Source organism: Populus trichocarpa, chromosome 10 (genome assembly GCF_000002775.5).
Source record: "Populus trichocarpa isolate Nisqually-1 chromosome 10, P.trichocarpa_v4.1, whole genome shotgun sequence".
In the NCBI taxonomy this organism is placed as follows: domain Eukaryota; kingdom Viridiplantae; phylum Streptophyta; class Magnoliopsida; order Malpighiales; family Salicaceae; genus Populus; species Populus trichocarpa.
The window spans coordinates 10,963,212-10,978,705 of NC_037294.2; the positions used below are offsets into that span (position 1 = coordinate 10,963,212).

The 15,494-nt window shown below is 32.7% G+C and overlaps 1 protein-coding gene and 1 long non-coding RNA gene across 10 annotated transcripts; one reads left to right on the forward strand and one right to left on the reverse strand.

Annotated features, from left to right (window-relative positions):
- Nucleotides 1-4,134: 4,134 nt before the first annotated feature.
- Nucleotides 4,135-6,872, reverse strand: LOC18102508 (uncharacterized). Of its 9 annotated transcripts, none has more exons than XR_002984046.2 (5): nucleotides 6,656-6,872; nucleotides 6,327-6,435; nucleotides 5,516-6,201; nucleotides 4,632-5,444; nucleotides 4,135-4,545 (listed from the first exon to the last, which is right to left on the reverse strand). It is a non-coding gene; the product is annotated as an uncharacterized LOC18102508 (long non-coding RNA). The 9 variants fall into 9 exon arrangements; XR_002984048.2 differs by having other exon boundaries at nucleotides 5,516-6,210; XR_002984049.2 differs by having other exon boundaries at nucleotides 5,516-5,576; nucleotides 6,327-6,482.
- A 4,032-nt stretch (nucleotides 6,873-10,904) lies between these two features.
- Nucleotides 10,905-11,972, forward strand: LOC7498059 (EPIDERMAL PATTERNING FACTOR-like protein 5). The gene is made up of 2 exons (XM_002314629.4): nucleotides 10,905-11,223; nucleotides 11,326-11,972. The coding sequence occupies exons 1-2, from the start codon at nucleotides 11,121-11,123 to the stop codon at nucleotides 11,574-11,576; spliced, it is 354 nt and encodes a 117-aa protein (XP_002314665.1). The 5' UTR covers nucleotides 10,905-11,120; the 3' UTR covers nucleotides 11,577-11,972.
- The last annotated feature ends 3,522 nt before the right edge of the window (nucleotides 11,973-15,494 follow it).

Below are 15,494 nucleotides of genomic sequence, written 5' to 3' on the forward strand. Positions count from 1 at the left end.
TTAACAATAGAAGGTTCTGGAGTAATTCAAGAGAGTTTTTGTCCTTGTCGTTTTTTCTCGGTCTGGTTATGAAATTGGAACTCCATCGGAATGTTCTGGATTTTGCTGGGGAAGGAATAGAGATTTGATGGTGGTGCTTGAGAATGGAACGATGAAGGTATTTTTTATTTTTATTTTGCATTGTTATCTAATTATATTTTAATTTTTTTTTAATTTTTTTAGTTTTTAATTTTTTTATATTTTAAAATTATTTAAATATATATATTATTTAAATATATTTTTTTTTAAAAAAAAACCCTTAAAAACAACCTATGTTATTATCACAAGGATGCTTTGATTGGACAACAATGACATGTTTTTTGAGGTTATATATATATATATATATATGGATGAATAAAAGGAAAAATAAAAGAAAGAAAAGGGGATATTAATTAGACCCACCTTATATGTCTTTTACAAGTACGTGTACCAATCTTTACATTAAAAAAATAAAAAATAGTGTACCAATGAAACTGTTTAATTTAGAATTGACAGTGACCTTATGAGAAAAAGAAATTAAAGAAAAAGCCCACCGTGGCAGAACAATCATAGAGCTTCGCAGAAATGAAGCTGAAATATCTATGGGGTGGTGGGGATAAATATCTCGCAAGCCAATATTGTTGTCAAGCAGTATTATGGAATGATTTTTTAAAAACAAAATTATGTTTTTTTTATTATTTTAATGTGCTACTATATTTCTAAACCCTTTGAAGATTATATCAGATTATATCACTTAGAGAAAAAAAAAATCAAAAAACAGATTAAATCAAAAAAATTAAAATTAAAATTTGAAAAAACTGAACCGTAAAAAAAAACCGATTAAAATTTTAAAAAAACCGACCGGTTCGGTTTCGGTTTTGTAAGCCTGAAACCAAAAAAACGAACCGAACCCAAACCGAACAAAAAACAGAAAAAAACCGAGCCAAATCGAAAAAATCAAGTCAAACCAGTTTGAACCGGTTTTTATCCAAAAAAACCGAACCGAAACCGGTCGGTTTGAACTGGTTTCAGTTTTTTTTTTAAAAAAATTCAGTTTAATTATATTTTTTTTTAATAAAAACCAAATCAAACAAAAAAAATAATCACCGCTGCCCAAAATGAAATTCTATAAAAAAAATATTTGTTAGGTAAAAGATTTGGCAAAGTGAAAAATGCTGAAACAATAAATGAAACTGGAACTTTGGTTGGCCAAATAATAAATTTAAGGGTCTCTTTGGGTTGGCAACCTCACCATTTTTGTATTGTGTCGGTAAAGTGCGGTCTGGTAACCGTGTCATGCATTCATTGGCCCAAGTTTATCAATCCAAAAAAGGTCAGTGTAACTATCCTGTTCTTTGACTTCTTTCCTGATGACAAGGACTCTCTTCCTCCCATGATATTTGTCGGTTATGTCATGTAATAAAAAATCGATTCATTTTTAAAATTTTGGAAATATATCTCCAAGTTAAATATATATTGAGTTTTTTTCAAATAAAAACTTTTGTGTGGCCAACAACCAAAGATTACGAGAGAAAGTATTGATTGAATCCTTAACCAATTAATTAATAAAAAATGATTTTTTTCCCTCAATGGTTAATTAGCATATTTAAAGAGTCTTGAATTTCACAAGAAAAATATATATAATTGAAGAGGAAACTTTGATTTGAAATTTATTTAGTTAAAGAAACTATTGAATGCATGACCTGCTTGCTATTGATTGAATTATCAATGTAATTAACCTTTTTTATTAGAACCTTTCATACATTTGGTTAGTTAACAAATCTATTAAATAAATTAGGCTGGCAATTTATATAATTATAATTGTAATTAAATCAATTTTTATCATTATCAAAAAATAGCTTTTCTTAATTCATTTATTCAATTTTGTTTTCATTTTAAAAAAAACTTGAAGAATGCAACTACCTATGTTTAACTATGTTAGCTATGTGCTGAGCTCAAATAGATACGGGTCTGAGGAGCGGTCAAACACAATATCCTTAGATTCATGGGTTATATATGCACCTCGAATCACTCAGGTAAAAAGTTCACAATTTATCTTGTCTAAATATTTATACTTTAATTTTCATAGCATTTATCATACAAAAATAAAAATAAATATTCTTGTTCTTAGAATTTTAATCTCATTATCTTTTTTATTTCAATTTATTACTAAAAAATCACTGATTTTATTATGTGAGTATCTCTAAATCCTATTAAAAAAGATTATTTTCAATTATTGAATTTTTTGAAATCAACCATCATGAATGAAAAAAAAAATTAACATGAACATATAATTAATTATTATTCAAACACTAAATTACCATATTAGGTTTTGAAACATAATTAGCATGCAACTTTCATATGCGATCCATCCATGCTACGAGATTCGTTGAGATATTTTGGTTTAATAGGGATTCTTTAAGCACATGGTAATTAGAAGATTCACTTTTTGTTCCCCCTCAATTAAATTAATGGACAGGTGTGGGATAGTTGGCCATCCAGCATCATCCAAGGCACAAGTACAAGAAGATATTTCCTACCTTAGCTGACAAGTGGTTCGATTTACAAGAGAACACGTTATGGGGGCTAACGTGTCAGTAAACGCTCGGGAGGATGATGGAACGATGGAGAAAAGGGTATTAAACAAATGCAAGAGTTTGGAATAAACTATCGAATTGAAGTAAAGTTAGACCGAACAGTTTCTTTCTCGAGAGGCTGGAAGATGAATGTAGAAACAAGAGGAATAAACCCGACACGACCAAATCTGAAGTAGATTTCCACAAAAACAAGAGGAGGAGGAGGAGGTTGACGTTGGAGAGGATGATTGGGGTGGGGAGGGGGGCTAATCAAATGTAACTTTTGGATCGAATTATTGCAGATCCACCTCTTATCTGGAATCAGCTTTCTCGATTTCTTCCGAGGGAATGAATGTGACTTGGTTTTATCTCTCTCAAAATACTTTCGACAATCTTAACCAGAAACAACCTTATAAGAAGGAACAGTTCAACTAAATTTGCTTGTCATGTTTATACGTTCAAGAAACAGTCAATTTATCTGAGTCAGCAGAGTAAGTAAATGATAGGACTGATTCGATATTTTATACCCTTTCTTCCTTGTACCGTTTTCAGTCTGACAATTCTTTCTTGATTTCTTTCCGAGAAGGTCAAATCGATTTCTATAACTCACAAGTTCTTTCAAACCGTATTTACAGCTTTACAGACCGCATCCTTTGCTAATTTAATATTTGATATATTGTTTTTTATAATTTTTTTGATTTAAAAATATATTAAAATAATAATAATTTTTTTTTTAATATTAGAACATCTAAATAACTTAAAAATATATAAAATAATTTAAAACAAATTAAAATCAAGATTTTTTTTAAGTGTGGCCGCGTCGCAAAAACAAATACCTCTAGACTCTAGAGTGTCGTTTAAAAAAGAAATGTCACTAGTGGTTTTGTTCTGAAAAGGTGGTTGCAACGCAATCTTAAAAGTGATAAATGGATTTTAAAACATTGTTTTTAAAAATTTAAATTTTTTTATTTTTTGTTTAAAATTAATATTTTTAAATATGCAATAACATTAAAAATAATTTTTAAAAATTAAAAAAAATATTATTTTAATATATTTCATTAAAACAATACTAACCAGACAATTATGCAGGCTGTGGTCTGTTGTGCCCTGTACCGGTTGGATTTTAGCTAATCAAAAGTAAAATATTGTATAAAGTGCTTGGGTCTCTTTCCTCTTTCCTGTTTCTGGTTGAAATTCGATTGGCATTTCAACTCTGGTGTCCATTGCTCTCTCAGGCTTCCCAGGTTTCACTAAACTGAAATCAATCTGTATATACACTCTTCTTGTCGTTCGCTGTTTTCTTGCAATGTTTTTGAACAGCCTGAGCTTCCTTTCTTTTTAGTTTTCAGTGCCTTTCGGCTGTTGTTTTTCACCTGCTGATTCTATGTTTGTATTTTTCTCAACGATGGCTTATTTGTAATCTTAAATCTTAATTTGGTAATGCTAGTTTTTTAGGCGTTTCGTACCTGTATTGTCAGCTGATTTTTTTTATAATCTCTAATGGTTTGTTTCAAATTATTTATAAATGAGTAAATTTGGATTTTTATCAAATTAAAATATTTTATTTCAAAATCTTAATATTTTATTTGATAATGCCATGTCTTTTTTTTAGAGACGGGGCTACCAAAACCCGAAGAATCATTCCCTTGCAAATCATCCGCGAACATGAAGCAACTGCGAAACTACATGAGCATTGGCCGTGACCATTGGGCGAGGATAGCAGTTTTACGACTGAAGCCTAGTTCCCGAAGAAATGGGATTATGAAACAGAGGAGTTTTTCCCATTCTTCCACAAACAAGCTCTCTTGAATGTTTTGTTATATATCACTTGATATAGTCATCTTGGTAATGTGAAGCGGTGATGAATTCCATCAGGTAAGACAATCATTCCACCTTTCTTCACCCAAATGCCGAATCCAGCCGTCATTATGATCCCTAACATGAAAATAACCTTCACCAAGTAGGGAAAGTTAGCGGGCCTGAATTGATAGCCGAAGTGAGAAAGAGTGTGTGTGTTGGTGGGGTAGCCAATCTTACCACTTCCAGCCACAGTAGCGAATCTCCTCATCAGTGTGAAAATGTTCTTCAAAAAAGTCTTTGATCTTCTCTTCATAATTAGGCAGCTTCTCTGGGAAAACTTCACCGAAGTCCTGAAGAAAAATTATTTAGTAAAAATGGTTCCTTGTGTGCAATATTTCTAATTGTCATGTTTACAATGATATGAATTTTGATACACAATCCTTCTTATTCTTTACTCAAACAACATTCTACAGGATTTAAGAGACCCCAGTCTAAAAGCAGATGAACTGTTTTAAAATAATCTTCTTTTAAATCAGATTCATGTCTTGCATCAACAAAAAAATCGATTTACTCAACAGTGCAAAGTTACCAAAAATGTTTCCCACTTCTCAGCAAAAAAAAAAAAAAGGTCAAGAACTGTTTTCCAATTGTTTCTAAGGTAATTGATACCCTGGGCCTTCGAATAGAAGGAATAACATGATAAGCTGGTCAGAACTATAGCAGCACATTTGTATAAACATGCTGAGTTAAGATGACAAACCACGCAGGAATATCCACGCGCTTCACGTATCTTCTTCAACTCTTCATCTGTTTCATAGTTGTCAGCATCAAGCCGCCAACTAAGTACTCCGAAGGCAAGACATAATTGCAAATGATATGCAAGTTACAGACTCTTAACAATTTGATAATCCCATTCAATTTTGACTTTTAAGCAATTCCTACCATAAAGTTGGTCCAAAGACAAATTCATTGGGCTCCCTGTGATGAGGCAGCCTCGTCTTCGTCACTATCATCCATGTACCATGCTTGAATGACTTCTTCTTTGGGATCCTGCGGAGAGAAGATGCACTATTACCACACATTCATTTTAAGGGGAAAAAAAAGGAAATCATAATCTTCACCTTTAAGAAAACCAGGATTCAACATTTCTCAAAGCGTGGGCAACCACTCATCACCCACCCCCTAACCAAAACAACAAATCCAAACAATATAATGTCACTAAGAGCAGAGTCTAAAAAACAAGAGAATAACTTCATGCAGACAAAGCGTCCAAAAATTTACATACGATCTATCAACCATGATATCAAGATCCAACACCATGTACCAACCTAATGAGTTTTTTTTATTTGGCATCAGTTCTGACAAAAGTTACTACATTAGAAAAGAAGAAGAAACTAGTAAAGATCCAAAAATAAATAAGACAGAACCTATTTGTCAATGAGAGGAAGCTCCAGCAGTTAGTTAAGATTCTAAAAAAACACAACTTATTCCTTTTCAATTGCTGCAATAAAGGGCAAAGTACTGGAGGAGGAAGATAATGAGGTTGGAACTATGGTTGCCGGCTGGGAAAGGCACCTCATTGCAAGGTCACGAGGTGAACCTTGACAGACTCTGGTATAGACCTGACAATGCAAGTATAAACACTACCTTAGAGTCTCCGTTCCACAGTAGATTAATGAATGGCAAGGAAGTACCCATGTACTGATATACATAGGTACTAAGGTTCCATCCATAGGCAACTAACATACAAAGCCCACGACCAACTGCTGGTTTAATTAATGTTGTATCCACGAACCACCAAAAAGACCTGGGTCAACTAATTGAAATCAATTAGCATAAGAATTTGGTCCCAGTCCATCTAATCCTCATCACAAGACAAGGAAAGTCTGAGTCTCTCAAAATATATATAGCTTGAATGGAATTGAAAAGTACCTGCCCTCGGAAGGGATACAAAATTCCCATATAAAAATCTCTCCCTCAATGGAATCAACCATCGAAACTTCCTCATTTACCCGTCTCCACTAGCTTAACGACAACATGACTGCTGATTGCATCGCATCACCCATTAACAACAAAAATTCGAAGAAACTATAAATTTCCACATAGAACAAACCACAAAATCACCTCAATCTCGTAAATTCTCAGAATAAATAATAAAAAAACCCATCTTAGATATACATAGTTTTGTCAGAAAAAAAGATCCACAGAAAAAGATGGATTATAAGAAGGAAGAAGAAGACGACGTGAGGATAGCAGCTTACCTTGGCCGGGGCAACCATGTTTCTTTTATGTGCTTTCTTTCTTTCTCTCTCTAGTCTGTTTTCTTCACTACTTGCTCCGTTGTAAGTAATCTTAGTGATGAAAACGGACGGGACGGGATTGGAAGGAGATGAATAGATGAAAGACACAATTGACCTTATCCATTTGTGGCGTGTTTGGCAGCTGCAATTTAGAAATAATTGTTTGGACTTTGGAGATTGTATTCGTCCAGGTTAATAGAATCTACGATTGAACTTATTAGGGTTATTATAGTCATTATCAGTAACGGAGGCCTGACTCGCGGCGGTTAGTAGAATTACAGAAATTTGTGTGTTATAAAAATGTTTTTGTAAAATTTTTAAAAAAACTCATTTTATTTTTTGTGTTTTTATATTATTTTTAATGTATTATATTAAAAATAAAATTTAAAAAATAAAAAAATTATTTTAATATATTTTTAAAAAACCATTTAAAAAACAAGAAAACGAACTCTTCGTAGCAATAACAGAAAATCACATGCCCTGTTGAAGCTTTGATTTGGTTTATTGAATTGAAAGGAGTGCGAATAAAACAATTTCTTCAAAAATTCAACTTGATTAATCAGAATGCCTTGCGTAAGTTTATCCAGGATCTTCCTTGAGCTGGGCTCTTACTTGATTAATTTCTTCAAATGCTAAGCCTGTATTAAACCTGCCAGTGACTGCTGTGTTTTCCTCCAATTTCGTTGCTTTGTTTTCTTTTTTGTTAAAAAACGCAGGGCACTAGATTATTGTAAATCCTAAAAAAAAATAATTAATTTAGGGTTAAACGGTACTCTCACAAAAATAAAAGGTCTGAATTCTCAAATTCGAACATCATCTTTTAGTGTGTAGCTACTATCAAAGAAAGACACGTCACATTTGTATTGATCGAAATCAAAGTTCCTGGTATCTAAATAAGACAGGTCATAGCACGAGGAGTTACCACAGACCAAAAACTACGATCCTCACGCCATTTGAGCCAGGATGTGCTATCTAGGCTCTAGCAATCAACTATGTTAGCTATCCATCGAACCTTACTGTCACTTAGCATATACCCAGAGAACTATCTGTTACTGTGATGCTCCTGATATGCTGTGGACGTGAATCGTGCAAGCTCCTGGGCTCTGGCACTCTAGAAATACGGGAAAGCAGAGCGATCACATAGGATGGCTAATAAGTTGATTTCGAATAAATTCTGGCCTTGATACAGGCCCGCGATTCAAGAAGTTGTGTGGTGGGTTCTCCACCATCTACAAGCCCAAAATGAAAATGAAAGCACGTCATCCGATATTCCTTCCAATTCTTGCCCAAAACTGTACAGATACACAGATAATCAGACTAAAAGGATTTGCAGAATCCCTTTGTAATATGATAGCATGGATACTGCATAGTGCCCGAGTATGAAGTGTCCCTTTCCATTTTCTAAACCCGATTTATCTAATCCAGTATCTAAAAAGGTAACGGTTGCTTGCTGCCAGATTTGTCCCGGTGGTAGGTCCACTGTTCAACACCAACCTGTTCTCGAGCTACAGTCCGCGAGAGCGTCCACAATATCATTAAAGAAGGCCTGGTTTGTTGTTCTTGGATTGCTCTGGTCGAACGTCAGGCCTATGGTGTAGCCTATAGATTCTATTCAATGAATTAAACTGTCTAATTTTTTAATTTTTCTTCCACATAAAAGCAGGAGTAAATTAAAATGAGCCCATGTTTTGCTACTGTTTTCTTCAGTGCTTTCCAGGAGATTATCTGGTATGTTAACCTTGTAAGCTTGCCTTATAAGACCCAAACCAGAAACCTGAACCGGGCATTTGTAGCTTGAAAGTTCAGGACCTGCCTAGACCAGATGCGTTAGATGCTGCTGAACAGACCCCCCATTTATTACTGATCAGTGAGAGAGACCCTGGAGATACCAGAACTCCAATGTTAGGTTTAGGCCCGCACTTACAGAAAGATCATGGGGGTGGGTTCATTTATAATCTAAACTGGCCTCACCTTACCTTCTCAATAATTTTTCCACAACAATAATTTCATCAAAAAACGTCTTGCCATGTTGTTGTGTTTTGTGGGGACCCCACATCTGCTCTCTTGGCCCCATTCATATTTACTAGCTTATATGTACTTGTTATGCTCTCCACGATATCTTCTCTGCAGAGAGAAGAAAGGGTTTCTCATGGAGATGGTTCAACAATGGGTAGTGGGAGAGCCTACACTTGTCGAAAATGCTTTTTTACACAACACAAAAAATTATAAGTTTTTTTTCATGATTTATATAAATAATAAGTAATTTCATCAACAAATATATAATTTATTTGTTCAAGATTAAAAGTAATTGATAAGATTGTCAGATGTATTTTATCTTGATAAATAATACATCATTTTTAGATATTATTATAATATTTTTTTTTAGATATAATGTTATGTATTTTTTAGATATTATTTGTTACACCATAAGTCTCAATAAATATATTAATAAAAAAATTATAGGCATTGTATAAAATAAAATGAATGAATTGAGCAATTTGATATAGAGATGCTCTCCCCGTACGAGACAGCACTCCCCATGGTTACACAGGTACGCAACCACACGGGTGCTGTTGTTTCAATCGGAGCACCCCCCTTCTTATGGAAATATTACTTTTACTTTTGTCCTCGCACTTTATGTCTTGGAGAAAAGTTTTGATGAACCCTCCCTTGTCTTATTCGGACAAGAAGCCTAAATTGAATCGACGTACTTGAATGAAATAAGCAAGCCAAGCTTAATCCTTCGATCATTTAAAATAATAGATTTGTTCAAGTTGCTCTTCCTTTATCTTGATTAACTCTCCGGTCATCTAACTTCAACAAATTTATTATTTATAATAAAAATGATAAAATTCGAATTTATACTTGATTTTTTTATATTATATTAAAAAATCATTTTAATTTAAAAATTTAAGTAAAATCTTAAAAATAATTTTTACCCCCTTTCGTTTCTTGTATAAAAAAAATCAATATTTAAGCCAAATCATGTAAAATAATACATGATAATTTTTCTGGTAAGATTTTCTCATTCATTAAAAGTTTTATTAGATTTTGAGTTATTCAACAAGATAAAAAGGTGTGTTGAGTAACGAAAAATGTCGTCTATTTTCCAAGTCCAACCTTTTTCTTTATTTTAGCCTTTTATTTTTCAATAGAAAACCAAAAACATTTTCCTCTTATTACCATTTAGGATTTTTTTTTTCAAAATTGAAAACAGGGAAATGTGTGAAAATCATAGTTATTTTCTTCATATATAGACAAAAAATAAAAGATTAACAAAATGTATTTGTAAAAATCAAGTTTCTAGGATTATCTCATTAAAAAGAAGATGCATAGAGACGGGCAAGGCTGGGATTTGAAAAGATATTAGAAAGCACTTTTAAACATGGAAAAGATTTATAAAGTTGGAAAACAAGGAAAATTACTTCGAGTTCGTCTTCAAATTTTCTAGTTGTGACTTGGAAAAATGGAAAATGATTAGGAAAAATTATTCCGTGCTTGAACGTAATTTTACACAATGTTGGAATATATCTATACCATTGAAAAAACTCCAATCCCTTCATTTTCTATTCATCTTTTCAACGTGAGTGTGGTTTATCACCCAAAATAATTCTTTTCACGATTATGATATTATTGAGTCAGTTTTTGTACATCAAAATTATATTCCATACAACTTGCACATTCATTAATTAGTCAAGTGTTATATTTGTTTTCTAAAAATTACCAGTTCAAATCCCACAAACTTCAGAGTTACTGGAAATTGACTTGATTGTTAATTTCAGGACTTGTCGAATTAAACGAAATACTCGGAAGGTGGTTCGGACATCCACGTTAATAAAAAAAAAAAATATATATATATATTCCCCATGATTATTGGGTAGATAGCATACTCATTTATATCCTCCAAGAATAGAAATAGTAGATGTAGCATTGATGAATTTATCAACTAAAGTAGCTAACACCTGATTTATGAAGCACCTGCTTCATTACTTGAGTTGGACAGTGATTTTTCGTTAAACTTGGTACTTGGCAGCACCAAGTCATACAATACATAATGAATTTACCCAGTCCCAGATTGGTGGCATTTTATGTAAATAAAACAAGGTAACATGGATTTTAATGCCATGTCACCATCAATCAGGGTCTTACTGACCCCACTCTCACCCCCACACCCTTCCTTTGGCCAAACAATGAAACAATGTTTCTCACTTTCTCTAGTCCTTTTGGTAGATGTCTTTGACTTGGACTAGTCGCTCCCACTGGCTTACACGCAATTTTTTCTGCAAGAACACCATCCCTTTCTCTTGATCTTTGCTTCTTTACACCGCTTTTTCTTAGCTTTAAAATTCCACAGCTACCCACAATACCCACGCACGCACGCACGCACACACTTGGTTTCTAACTTGCAGCAACTCCACCCTCCGCGATGTCCCTACTACGCCCCCGTCACCACTTATCAACACTCACTGCCTTTACTTTTCTTGTATTTTTCTCTGCCTCAGCTACAACAGTACTACTCTCCCAGCTAGGTAAGTATATCACTCACTCACTAAATCCAACTTCTTAACTTCAACAACTTGATGATTATTTACTTGGTCTCTAATTGGGTACCTTTTTTCGTTAATATACAGGCAGTGGATCACTTCAAGAGGGAGGGGAAGATAAGGGAAAAGGAAGTGGGTTAGGGGCATTTCCGCGAGTTCTGACTCAGAAGCGACACGGTGGACCAGGTTCTTCGCCCCCTTCGTGTAGATCCAAGTGCGACAAGTGCTCGCCATGTGAACCAGTTCACGTGCCAATTCAACATGGTTGGCGTATGCCATTAGAGTATTACCCAGAGGCTTGGAGATGTAAGTGTGGCAACAAGCTTTTTATGCCTTGAAGAAAAAAACCAAGAGAGTACAAGAGGCAAATACAGTGAAAAGAAATGACTTTCTCTCTTGCTATGTTACTATGTTGGTAACTGTAGCTCCCATTGGCTGGCTATGGAGGTGGGTGCTTTTATGTGCTTATATTATGATTTTGCCATTGGACAGGGAGCTTTGGGAATGTAAGTTGCTGTAGAGGTGAGGTTACTATACCAAGAGGCCAGGATACCTCTCTGTCTCTCTCTCTCTCTCCTTAACTATCCTTTCTTTTCCTTGTTTTTTATTTTCTTCCAACATGCATTGATGCAAGTTTATTGATCATTAGACATATTGTAATTAAGTAGAAAAGCTGTGATTAAGATGAGCTTCTTTATAAGAACAGAAGTTGAAACGCCTGAGTTCTTGCTTTCTCTCTCTCTCTCTGTCACTTATATTTGTATTACACTAGAAGATATTTTACTGTCATTGAAGTCGACGTATCTGAGTTAAAACTTAAAAGATTTCGGGGAGTAATATTTTTCATGTCACGTGATTACAAAGATTATACTTAATCTCTTATCTAACCTAGTTTTTATGTACTTACCATGCATTTCATTATAGTGTTACTACTAGCTAGAACTAGGAATTAGACAATAATAACAACTGTTGCATATGAAAGAGTTCAGGAACGGGCATATATGTACAAACGAAAACAACCACCACTGTCTCCACCATGCTATTATGTAGCTAACTAGACTAACTAGAAGAATTGGAAACGAGCTGGCAGGGAACATGCAAGATAAAAGATAGGCACCCACTTGTTTGTGTTTCATTAATTTCTCTGCAATCTTATAACCATGATCTCTCAGACAATCTTACCATGATCTCTTATAACCATAATTTCTCTGCAATCCTCTGCTTTTCTCATCCATGATCTCTTTCCGCTGTAGAGAGATGCGACAGATTTCATTTCTCTCGAGTCTCCATGATATAGCTTTTCTTTCTTCGTGTGGTTTGGTATCTGAAAGTTTCTCAACATTGCTGATTTAAGTACCAAAATTGCCCATTCTGATTCTCCACGTTCTCTCACCTTAGGATAAGGAAGGTGTCGGAGAACTGACATTGATTTCACTTTTAAATGAAATGATGGAAAGATTAGGAGAAATTGTTTTTTTAAAGTGTTATGTATAAAAAATATATCTTTTTATTTTTTAAAATTTAGTATATAAAAACAATTTAAAAATATTAAAAAAATAATCAAATTTTGATAAGAAATAGGTTTAACCCTAATTTCAATTTCAATCGGGATCTAAGTTAATCAATCTACTACCACATTAATTTATTTATTTGTAATTGATATTAAATGTAGTAGCTTTTTAGTGAAATGAAGTGAATGACTCATTGATTTTTTTTTTTTTTTTTTTTGAATGACTCATTGATTTGATCTTAAGGATACTGGTATTCGCTGAGGCCATTCAAGCCATTACGGTTTTCTGAATTTTTAAAAAAACTTTAAATTAATTCTTTTTTTTGTTTTTGAATGTACGCAAGTATTAAAAGTAAATTTTAAAAAAATAAAAAATATATTATTTTAAAATATTTTAAAATAAAAATTTTAAAAAAATAAAATCCTCCTCACTCACAAACACACTCTGAAAATTTCAAGCGGCGGTCAATAAATGCTATAGATTAGATGTTCAGTGAAATGAAAAGGAATAAATGTACTTGGTTGGCTTCAAAGGAGAGCGAATGGAATGAACTTGAATGATGATTTCCGGAAAATCACTGCATTAATGTCTAGTAGATTTGATTTGTTTTATTTGAAAACTGATGCAACTTCTAAAATAATAATTAATCTGTTGATAGAACATGTTTGGTAATTTAATTTTTTTTATTATTAAAATTTAATATGATTTATATGTTTTGTATCGTTTTGATGTGTTAGTGTAAAAAATAATTTTTTAAAAATAAAAAAATATTATTGACAAATATTTTAGCACAAAAAATTATTTGAAAAGCAACCGCTATCACACTGCCAAACATCCTCGTAATATCATCTGAGTGTTTTATCTTTCCTCGTAATGTTTTCTGATTCGGAAGTAAATTATTCTATAGCACATGTTGTTAATATGTTATAAGTACAACATGATTATAACTTTAAACATGCAGTAATTTTTGTTTTTTTTAAAAAAATATATTTCATTTTAAAAAACATAATTTTTTTTTTTGGGATTTGAGGAAACTCCACCCTCCAAAAAATACACTTTATTGGTCCAGGCGAGCGAGTAAAACTCTGATTGTCTTAGGTTCTTACAAAAAATATACGCCCTGATTCGAATTTGAGTTCAAACAATATTTAAATCTTACATATATTAAAGTCTTTTAGCTTTGTTTTCCTGACCGTTGTCTTATTAAAACGTTCTGGTTTTTATCTAAACTCCCACTGGTAATGAACTTCACACAATAAGTAAAAAATAGATGATCCGAAAGAAACCCTAAACGATTGTCTTTATTTCAATTTCCAAACAATATAATTCCAAAGCTACTAATTCCATGCCTTTGCAAATTTGCCTGGAGTGAAGAATTTCCATCGGCCTGTATCCCACTTGCAGGACATGAAGTAAAAGTTAATGTTTGAATTAAGAATCAAGATACTTCAGGATTTTCTTTGCACGTGGATTGTTCATTGACTAGCTAGAGGACAATTTGTTACCCAGGCTAGCTAACCTGAAAGTCTTTCGAAATATTTCCTCTTTCAAGATATAATTTCATTACCAGCTTCGTTTTCATGTTTGGCCATGGCGGAAATAGTAAATGAACGACCCCACCACACAGTCACACACCCTCTACTGTTGTTTCTTCGCAGCAAGAGAACATTGGAGTTACAGGTTCTTTGCGAACAAAACTTCGTCTGAGTGAGATGCACCAAGAATTGTTTCTTTTCTGGTTTTTATAGTTTCCAACTCCCTATTTGCGGGGACCAAATATCAAATTCACGAGGATTACCACCATTTTCCCGTTATTTTATACTGTTCTAGTATCAATTTCTGTATCAATTCTAGTAATAATTCTATGCACATTCATATTTCATATTTAAGAGAAGAAACAGGTAGACTTCAAGTCTTACGATCTTCAACATGATATGAAAAACAATATCATTATCACATTGTCTTAGTAATGTTGGGAGTGTTTTAGAGTATAGTATCGGTTGTGTTTTCAAAGTGTTTTTTGTTCATAAATATATTAAAATAATTTTTTTTATTTTTTAAAATTTATGTTTAACATCATCACATCAAACAATTTTAAAATAAAAAAAATTGAATTTTGATCGATATTGTTTGGGCCGCAATCTCAAGCAAGAACTTAATGCAATTTTTGCTAGGCATGTTCATCAACTTATAATTATCAAAATATTGGAATTTATTCGTATAACAAATATAGATGAAAAATTAAATTTCCCATCAAATCTATAGAGAGAGTGGTGGAGTGTGGATGGAATTTAAGATTGAACAAGGGTTACTTGGTTATATTGTGCAGAACCTATTTAACCCTCATTTGTTATTCCTTAATTTCTCTAAATGGAGGTTGAATAAATTTTGAATTTCTTTTATTTAAAATTAATATTTTTTATGTTTTTATATTATTTTGATGTGTGATATAAGAGTAATTTTTTAAAAAATAAAAAATATTATTTTATTATATTTTGAAATAAAAATATAATTTAAAAAGCAACTAATTTTATTGTTGAAGGCAATTTTACAATCACAGATGTTAATTACTCCTGGTTTCAATACACAGAAGGATGATTTTATTTATTTATTTAATGGGAGATGTAGTAAATCTTTCTACATGATAAGAAAAAAACCTTTATTTATTATATTATTATAATTGCAGAATTATGGTAATGGAATCTCGTCGCCATACAACTATCATGAGGGAATCTTTTGTTCGGT

Excerpts from the sequence above, each read along its gene's own strand:
- LOC7498059 (XM_002314629.4), top strand. The coding sequence starts at position 11,121 with ATGTCCCTACTACGCCCCCGTCACCACTTATCAACACTCACTGCCTTT. Across the intron at positions 11,224-11,325 it reads AGTACTACTCTCCCAGCTAG|GCAGTGGATCACTTCAAGAG; the intron begins GTAAGTATATCA and ends GTTAATATACAG.